Source organism: Plasmodium reichenowi, chromosome 12 (genome assembly GCF_001601855.1).
Source record: "Plasmodium reichenowi strain SY57 chromosome 12, whole genome shotgun sequence".
NCBI lineage: Eukaryota > Apicomplexa > Aconoidasida > Haemosporida > Plasmodiidae > Plasmodium > Plasmodium reichenowi.
The window spans coordinates 1,845,676-1,856,398 of record NC_033657.1 but is presented as its reverse complement, the minus strand read 5'-3'; the positions used below and the strand labels follow the sequence as shown (position 1 = coordinate 1,856,398).

The following is a 10,723-nucleotide window of genomic DNA, read 5'->3' as shown; positions in this document are numbered from 1 at the left end:
AATAATAAATTAATATTTTTTTTTATTTTATATATAAATATATATATATGTATATATATTTTTTTTAATAATTTTATACATTTTTTCATTGTATATATATATTTTATATATTTATATATATATATATTTTTTTTTTTTTTTTTTTTTTTTTTTTTTGATGTATCAAAACCTAACAATATTATCTTCAGTTATTATTTTCTAAGACATTCAACTTATACACATTTATAATATCTTAATGACAGAATTTTAATATTATTAAAATTTAATAAAAAAAAAAATATAATAAATACGGCATCAACAATATTAAATATGTGTATGTGCGTGTACATATCTATATAGTTGTAGATTATACACCTGAAAAATATTACATATATAAATCAAACTCATTTTAAATTTCAAATTAAAAAGTAAAAATTATAAAATAAAATTTCTTTTGAATATAATATATAATTTGATTCTTGAATATTTCCATATATATATATATATATATATATATATATAAAATATATATGAAGATACATTAGTTGCCATTAATATGTTAGACAACATAAAAGTATTAATTTTTTTCACAACATTTTTTAATTTTTTAATTTTTGAACTTTTACATATTTTGAAATATATATATTAATATTATAAATAGATCTCATATTATTAATAATATAAAAAAAATTAATATTATAAATAGATCTCATATTATTAATAATATAAAAAAATAAATGAAATGAAAAAATAATATATATATATATATATATATATAATCATCTTATTTTTATGTATACTTTTTGAAAATTTATCAAGCACATAACATATACTTATAATATGTGTACCATTAATTTTTCTCAAACGTACGAAACTTTTTTAAAAAAACAACCAACTTGTTCTTTCCTCTATAATATAAAATACTACTCACATATAAACAATTATCAATAATTATATATAACTATGTAATTATTTTCCTTGATGCAATTCATATTCATATTTTTTATTATAATAATATAGTTTTTTTTCTATTTATATTTCTTTCTTTCTTTTGTTTTTTTTTTTTTTTTTTTTTTTTTTCTTATTCCTTCTTCTCTTTATATCTCTAAACTTTTTATCATTCTAAGAAAATAAGAAAGTATTTTCCATCAATTCATATCGTTTAAATAAATTTTTTCCAAATGAAGTTGCTGTCGTTCTTTTTCATATCGTCTACCTTCCTCCAGCTGATCTCTGGGAAAAAGATATTAAATTTTGATAACATCATTAAACATCTTAAGGAAAGCAAATTATTGCCTGAAGATATTCCTCACGTTTTAGAAAATGACATAATTATAGTTGCTCCATATTTAATTTATAAATATAAAGGAAAAATATATCACCTACATAATAATGTGGACGTTACTTTGATAAACCATCCTGAAGAAGATTCATGCGATAAGGAAGAAATTTGGGAATCCCCATTTCCTCCTAAAGAACCGGAACTGGAGCGACCCCACGAACCTGAAATGGAAACAGCGCCAGAACCAGAAATGGAACCTCAGGTTGAACCCGAATCAGGACCATTGCCTGAAGAGGTCAGAGAACCTGAACCAGAAGCAGAAGCAGAATCAGATACAGAAACAGAAACAGAAGAAGAATTAGAAATGGAAGAACAAGAAGAAGTGATTGAAGCTGATATGGTATTAGACGAAGAAACTGGAATTAAAATCCCTAAAAAGACAGAACAAGATGTTGTAGAAGTAAGCAAATTTCGAGAAGAATATGAATTACCTAACGTTGTGGAATTAACTCCTGAGGAGAAAGAAAAGAATAATATTTTACATTTTTCAGGTAATAAAAGTACAGCTTTCAATTTAAAAGAGATTATAAATTATAAAAAAGATGAAAGTTTAATGAATAGTTTATCTAGTTCCTTTGATCATTTTTATACTCCCAATGTTGAAGAACGAAATTTGAGTAATGCTTATAATGTAGATATTAATGATTATTATGATTTATTAAGAGCATTACATATATTATGTAAAGACGAAGATAATAAGTTATATACAATAAATAGAATACCTAAAGATGAGTTATTATTTTTTATTAAGCATGCATATGTAAATATATATAATTCTTTAAAAAAATATATTTTATTAAATGGATATAATTTTGAAGATTATATATATACCTCTGAGAATTTTACTTTAGATCAAATTTTTAAAGATTATTTTTTTTTATCAAATGATGATACTAATGAAAATGGTAGTTTTAATAATATAATCGAAAGTATAAAATATATAAAGAAAGCTATAGAAAAATTAAATGTAAAAAGAATAGAAGACAAGATAAAATATTTTTTTCAAATATATGAGGTACATGCCTTTGATTTTAAATTATTACATTATATATTTTCTCGAAATCAGTTATTAAATTATAGTGAAGATGATTTAATTCACCACGCAGTAGATATTATTAATATTACAAGGATAGATATATCTCCAAGAGTTATATCTGCATTATTTATGTATTTCTTAAATAAGGTAAATATATTTTTTGTACCACAATATGTAACAATAAATAGAAATGACTTTACATTATTATTGGAGCACAATGATTTATTATTAAGGACAGAGATAATATATCGAGATTTTTTAAAACATTTTTTTAAGCATAAAACACCTCATGTACATTTGAAAAAAAACAATCATGATAATGCATATCAATTAGTTCCGTGGTCTCAAGTACTGTTTTCTGAATTTAATAGTACCTATGACTTTTTGAATTTTAAATATATGATAATATTGTTTCATGATTCTTATCATGCGTTTGTAGATTATTTTGAAGGAGATGATAAATTAAATCAAGTATTGAATGATAATAAAGAGAATAAGACCATCGACAATTTAGATAAATTTTTTAATGAATTATTAAATTTGTTTTTAATAGAAAATGTAGGAATATTATCGACATTAGAAGAATATTTTGTAAGTACTGTAAAGCAAGTTGGACGAGCTCTTTCAGATGATCATGACGTTGATTCGAAAGAATATACGGAGAGTTATTTTACTCCGGAAGAAGAAGAGCAAGCTTTAAAAGATTTTAAAGAAGATGAGAATTCTGTACATCATTTGGATCATTACGAAAATAATATGGATCCTTATTATCAATATGAAGGCAAATTTGGGAGTTATGAAGAATTGGAGGATGAACTCAGAAAATTTAAAGAAGATGAGCCTGAAGCATGGCCTCTTGATGAATCCCCTTACATAGAACATAGTACATTGCATGATGATGAATTAAATCCTTTTCAGGAGGAAAAAAAAGATGATGAATCTTTTTATACATCAGAACATGACGATACATTAGATCATTCCCATGAAAAAGAAGATGATGTGTCACATCCTGAGCACGAAGACAACAACGAATATTATATACCTCATACGTATGATGACGATTCTTTTTTTACTTATGAAGAAGGTGACGAAGGGGATCAAGTAAATAATGAAAATTTTCCTCTGAATCATGAAGAACAAAATTGTAATTCATTTTTATCTTACCAAAAATATGATGAAAGGGATATATCACCTCACAATGTGAATCAACACAAAAAAGAAATATTTCACCATACGAATATTACACCATATCAGTTGAATCATCACAATGGTCATATGGACCAACATGACCACCATATGGACCAACATGACCACCATATGGACCAACATGACCACCATATGGACCAACATGACCACCATATGAACCAACATGACCACCATATGGACCACAAAAGTAATAATCAATTCCTACAGATACATCAAAATTATGTAAGGGGACACTCCTCATTTGTCACCATATCCGAAGGAGAAGAAAATCATGACAACAGGGAGCTGAGAAAAAAGATCGAAGCAAACCTTAAAGAAGAATGGAAAAAAAGATTTAACGAACAACAGGAACAGAGAGAAAGAAAGAAAAAAGTAGAAGAAGATGAAATGAATGAGACGATTCAAAAACATGATATGGAAACAAGTAAATTAGAAAAAAAAGAAGAAGTGGATGAAGTAACACAAGATGAAGAATTTGATAAACAATATGCAATAGATGATCAAGAAGAACTCGAATTACTACGAACTAGAGATTCTGAAGGTTCTGAATCTGATGTACCAAAAGATAAAGTAAGACATTTGTCAGATGGTAGAAGTCCAGATTCTTTTTATTATAATACAGCTATTAGTTCATTCCAAGAAAAAATGCAAGAACTTTATAATACATCTATATCTAGTAGTTTAAATTATGTTAAAGAAATAAATCGTAAATTTGATGATGTATATAAAGAATTAAAATCTAAGACATATCCTAAATTTGATGATTTGACTAGCCAAACAAAAACAAATTGTAATAAGTTATTTCAAAAATTGAATGAAACAATAAAAGATAAAGAATATCAAAAAAATATACAATTATATAAAAATAAAGTAATCGATATATTAGAAGATATTCAAAAAAAGGCTAATGGGAAATATATTATTATTCAAAATTTAATAATCGAAAAAATAGACATTTATAAAAGTGATGTTGTTCGTTTATCTGATCGTAAATTTTATAAAAACTTTAGAAAAGTTTTAGGAAAACGAAAAATGAAAATGTTAGAAGATTTTAGAGCACAGTTTAAAGATGCAATTCGATTTATAAAAGATTTAACTACTACGTATGTTGAAGAAGACTATACAAAGGCTTTAGAAGATATATATATGGAAAAAAAGAAATATTATAAAGAACAATATTCAAAAATGAGAAGAATTATATCTAGTAATTTAGATTATGAAGTTAACAAACAAATAAAAGAACATTATCATAAAATAGATACCATTTCAGAGCATAAATTCCAGGAAATACGACAACATATGAGAGATAAAATAGAAAATACAATACATGAATTATATAAAGAGCTATATGTTCAAACACAAACAGATTTAACAAATTATTACCACCAATTAGAAAATATTCATTCTGAGCTTCTACAAGCATTACAACAAAATAAAAACATACCTAGACATTTGAATGTCTTAGAAAAAAAATTAGAAATAACAAAAAGAAAGAAAAAAAATAAACCAGATATATCTACTAGTTCTCATGTGACAGATGAACAACAGGTTAGTGATACCTTAATTAGACAAGCACATAATCATGGAGATATTATAAAAGGCGAAGATAATGATGAAGTGTTATTAATTGAACAGATTCAAAGTTTAAAAACCAAAATGGGAGATAATCAAAACCAAGTGGGTTCTATTTTAGAAAAATTGGATAATTTAAGTGATCAATATGAATTATTACAAGACAAATTAAATGTAGCAGAAGAAATATATAAAAACTTAAGACATTTTAAACATTATGTAGAAAAATTACATAAAGAAAGTAAAATAAATAGAGAGAAATTTATCACAAAAGTGGATGTATTATCAAATGTATATTCTACTTTAGAATATATGATAAAATTTTTACTGCATGATTTCCAAGAATGGTCTTTTGAAAAAGATGAGCTAGAAAAACGTTTATATGAACTTGAAGAAAGAAAAAAATATATTACATTAGAAATACAAATAAGAGATACATTATCTACAAATATACAAAATGGAGAAGGCGATCATATTAATAATAATAATAATAATAATAATAATAATATTGTTAGGAACAATTTGAAAAAACAAGTTTTAAAAGATCTAGATCTCGAAATAAGCAAACTAAAGGGTCATATATTAGAAGTAGATATAAAAAAAAATATTGCATTAGAACAAATAAATTATCTAACAAACAATACTAATGAAACCGTACCAGATGTTATTAGTGCTCTTATGCCTGCTCCTAGAGTAGTTCCAATATCTGAAGATATATATGATTACATAACATGGGTAAGAGATAATACAGCTGTAATAAATGACACCTTAAGACATTTTGTTATGACCTTTGATCAAACAATATATGACTATGATGATCATTTAATTTTTGTTTATAATATTAAAGAATTAATATATAAAGAAAATTTAGCTCATGAAAAATATAATGCTAACTATTATTACGAAATGAATCGATTTTATTTACATTTAGAAGAATTCTTTTATATTTTGAAGCATTATGTAGAATTAAGGAAGATACAGGATTTAGGAGAAGTGGAAACTCCTTCTTTTGAAGAAAATATAAAAACAAAAAGTTCATTCATAGATATTCATTCAAAAGACAAGGATGGAAGACAAATAATAGAATATTTAGAAAGAAATGTATTACATATATATAGTATATTAAGGAATATCAAAAATAATAATATTCATTTGTATCATTATCTAGTACCAGATTTAAGTAACATTTTGATACATCATGAGGAGTTTAAAAAGATGCCTCATGGTGAACAACCTGAACTTAATAAATTACACAAATATTTGTTAGATGCATATACAAATTTGAAAAAACAGGGAGAAGTGGTTGATCAAATATATGTGGAGTATAGAAATTTTCACGATCACTTTGAGCATACGTATGATAAATTGTTGTGGTACAAAACTATACTGAAGCGTTATATAGAGAGAAGTAAAAAAATTTATGAAAAGTCATACGGCACTCATGCTGTGTCTCATATACAACTATATGATAATAAGAAGGATCACCATGAAAAACATCATGAACATGACCATGAAAAACAGCATGAACATGACCATGACCAACAGCATGAACATGACCATGACCAACACCATGAACATGACCATGACCAACACCATGACCATCACCATGATCATCACCATGATCATGACCATGACCAACACCATGATCATCACCATGATCATCACCATGATCATCACCATGATCATCACCATGATCATCACCATGACCAACACCATGATCATCACCATGACCAACACCATGGTCAACACCATGACCAACACCATGACCAACACCATGACCAACACCATGAACATGACCATGAAAAACACCATGAACATGACCATGAAAAACACCATGACCATCACCATGACCAACACCATGAACATGACCATGAAAAACACCATGACCAACACCATGATCATCACCATGACCAACACCATGGCCAACACCATGATCAACACCATGATCAACACCATAATAATAATTACAATTATAATAATATTTCATTTCTTCGTTCCTATGTCCAACTTAATTATCATAATACCTTAAATGAAAGGACTGACCACATATTTTTGAAATCCCCTATTTTACTACAATATGATCCGGAAAAGTTTTTAGAGTCTAATGAGAAAAGATATATTCGAGTTATTAGAGATCAGAATAATTTCCCTTATAAACTCGGAGAGGTTAAAGAGACATATGTATTAAACAAAAGTATTCATGACAAATTTGTAAAAACTAAAAAATTAGATGAATACAAGAAATACATGAATAATAAATTATACGACATTGTACATGAGCATAAAAGAGGGAAGGGGAAATTATATTTATTTGAAAAAGAAGAATTAGAAAAATACCAATTAATATTTGGAGGCAAGACATTAATTAAAGGTAGTTTATTAAATTTTCTGTCTCATATGAATATAAACATAAATAAGAATTTATTAATAAATCAAATAAATGATAGTATAAATGAATATTTAAAAAAACGTAATCTTAGTTATACTTCTATAATAGAGTTGATAAAATATTTACAAAAAAACCCGAGTGTTATACATTTTATTGATTTAATAAAATTAGGAAAGAATATATTAGAACGTTCTAATGTATTATATATTAACAAAGAATGGTTTACTTTATATTTATATACTTTATTAGAATTGCTAGGTATAGAAGTAAATATGGAGCATGTAGATGTACATGAACAAAGGGAGTTGAAAAATCAACATAATAATTATATTAGTGAGAAATCATATGCTTTACATTATTTATATATATTAAGAAATTATAATAAAAGGATTGAAATAAAGAATCAGATACAAAATTATGTTTTAAAATTTTTATTACCTGAACATAAATTTGATATTGAAGATTACAATCCTATTTTATATGACTTTTTGAAAGCTATAAACGATAGTATGGATGGAGATTCTATTACATATGATGAATTTAAAAAGAAGAATCCTGAAGTACACACAACTTTAGTTAGTGTTATAAAAAAGGGTATAGAAGATTTCTTTTACACGATGTTTACTAAAATTATTGAAGAACATCCTGAGTTAAAGGAAGAACTATATTTTGATGACAATTATAATGATGAAGAAAAAGATCGTTTCAGATATGCAAATTATACATGGGAAAGAGCAAACTTGAATGAAATATTAACTTTATATTTTTATGTGTTAAATCCTGGTTTACGTAGCGTTATATATAAACATTTTATAAAAGTAAATATAAAATGTTTAAAAGATTATAAAAATTTTGATTTTAAAGAAATTTTCTCCTTTTTAAATTATGATGATATAGGTGCTACATTTTTAAGTTATTTGAAAGAGCATGAATTATTTGAAATACCACCATTAATAATATTCTTACGGTTTTTTTTTCATGAAAAAAATGAAGAATTATTTACCTTTAGTTCTATTAGATATAAAATAAATTCCTATTTTGAAGGGAAATCACTTGATAGAAAGACCAAAGAGATGATAGCAATATTAATTTATTCCTTTTTTATGAGGATATCTTATTTATCTGTATCCTATTTTGATCATGATATTTTTAAAATCATAAATAAAAGTGATTTAAATATTATTATATTATTTCATACCATAATAAATAAAATTAATTATTTATTATATTGTGGTACAGAGAAATTATTTATTGAACGATATGCTCCTACCAATTTATTTTTACAAGATCGAATATTTAAAATAGACGCAGTCAAAGTATTTCATCAATTTATATATTCATTACCTCAATATATGAGAAATGTTCTTTTACATTTTTTTAAAAGTACTCAATTTATAGATGTTACGAAAAAATTAATAATAAAATTTTTGCAACATTCTCATTCATTATTAGATATAACAAATCATAAAGATGGACATTTTTATGAATTACAAAATAATACATATAAATTAGAAACATTCTTATTTTCCTGGAAATATAACTTTACAAAAAATAAAAATATCATAGATCCAACATTTAAAAAATTTATAGAAAATAAACCATTCTTTAAAAACATGCCATTATTATATAATAGAAGAATAAAATATGATAGTATAAATGAAAAATTACAATATAAAGAAGAATTAGATTTACATGATATGATAGATAATGAATCATTCCATCAATTATTAGATTTATTAAATAAAGAATCCATATCTTTAGAAGAGTTAAGTTCTCTATTTTCACGTTATATAACAGAACAAGCTAATATTAAGGATTTCCCAAAATTATATATGTTTAAAAAATATGTAACATACGTACAAGATGAAAAGTTCTTTATAAATTTATATGAATATTTATATAATTTTCTACATAAAGAATTTGACTTACCACAACCTATATATGAATTGTATTATGTATTTATTAAAACATTTATAGAATATATATTATTACCAGAAAAATTAACACAAGAGGAAAAATCACAAAATGTATTAAATTATGATTTACAAAATAAATATATGAATTTCCATCATTTTGTTCAAAAATTATGTTCATGTCTATTCAATTTTTATTATTATGATGAAATATATGAATGTCAGCCTTTTGGATTTTTTACAAAAGAACAATTTTCTTATGAGCAACAAATTTTTAATATATTACAACAACCATTTATACATATAAGTCCTATAATAAAACATAATTATGTTCATGATGATTATTATATCTATGAAAAAGGTCTCAACGGAAATTATTTAAGTAGTAATGTTAATAATAATAATGATAATCATATTATTAATAATATAGATTCTAGTTATGTTAATCGTAGGGATAAAAATGGAGATTATATACATGGTACCAACATAAATAGTGATATATTTTATCATTTTATAAAACAATATATACCATTAGTAGAACCATCCGATGAAGAACATTTACAAATAGAAGTATTCAAGGTGAAATATTTCACATTAGAAATATCGAAATTTGTTCTACGACATATTTTGAAAAAACTCCCTTTTAATTATCTAATACACATGAATTGGAATGATACTTACATACATATAGACAATATAATAAATAATCTCTTTTTACATTTTTTTAAAAAAAATAAAGCACATCTACTTCAACAAAATCAATTACAAGGGTTAACACATAAAATTCATTTCGAAAACAACCAAGGGAAAGAACACACAAAAGATGAATATTTATCAAAACATATACCACAAGGGCTTCAAAATTATGATACAAATAAATTTTCCGGAACAATAAATAATTTATTAAAAGATGTGAACAATTTGCCACCGACATATAAACATATCAAATATTATATTGATCATTACATATTACAATATTCTTTACATAATCATATGTTATTTAAATATTTATATAACATATTCCAACATATAGATCAATATAAAACATATTTCCCTACTTTAGCAGAATTATATTTATATATCGACAAGAGGGTCAGCATAATCAATGTCATAAATAATTCCTTTCTATATAACAGAATTCACACACGTGACGTAATACAGACATTCTTGTTACTCTGTCATGAGCTTGGTCTGGACCTTTACGAATTATAAAAAAAAAAAAAAAAAAAAAAAAAAAAAAAAAAAAAAAAAAAAAAAAAAAAAAAAAAAAAAAAAAAAAAAAAAAA

The 10,723-nt window shown here is 24.4% G+C and overlaps 1 protein-coding gene across 1 annotated transcript; it reads left to right on the top strand.

Annotated features, from left to right (window-relative positions):
• Positions 1-1,160: 1,160 nt before the first annotated feature.
• On the top strand, positions 1,161-10,649 carry PRSY57_1249500 (osmiophilic body protein; the record flags this gene model as incomplete). The annotated part of the gene is made up of 1 exon (XM_012908906.2): positions 1,161-10,649. One exon carries the CDS (start codon positions 1,161-1,163, stop codon positions 10,647-10,649), a length of 9,489 nt encoding a protein of 3,162 aa, XP_012764360.2.
• Positions 10,650-10,723: the final 74 nt, after the last annotated feature.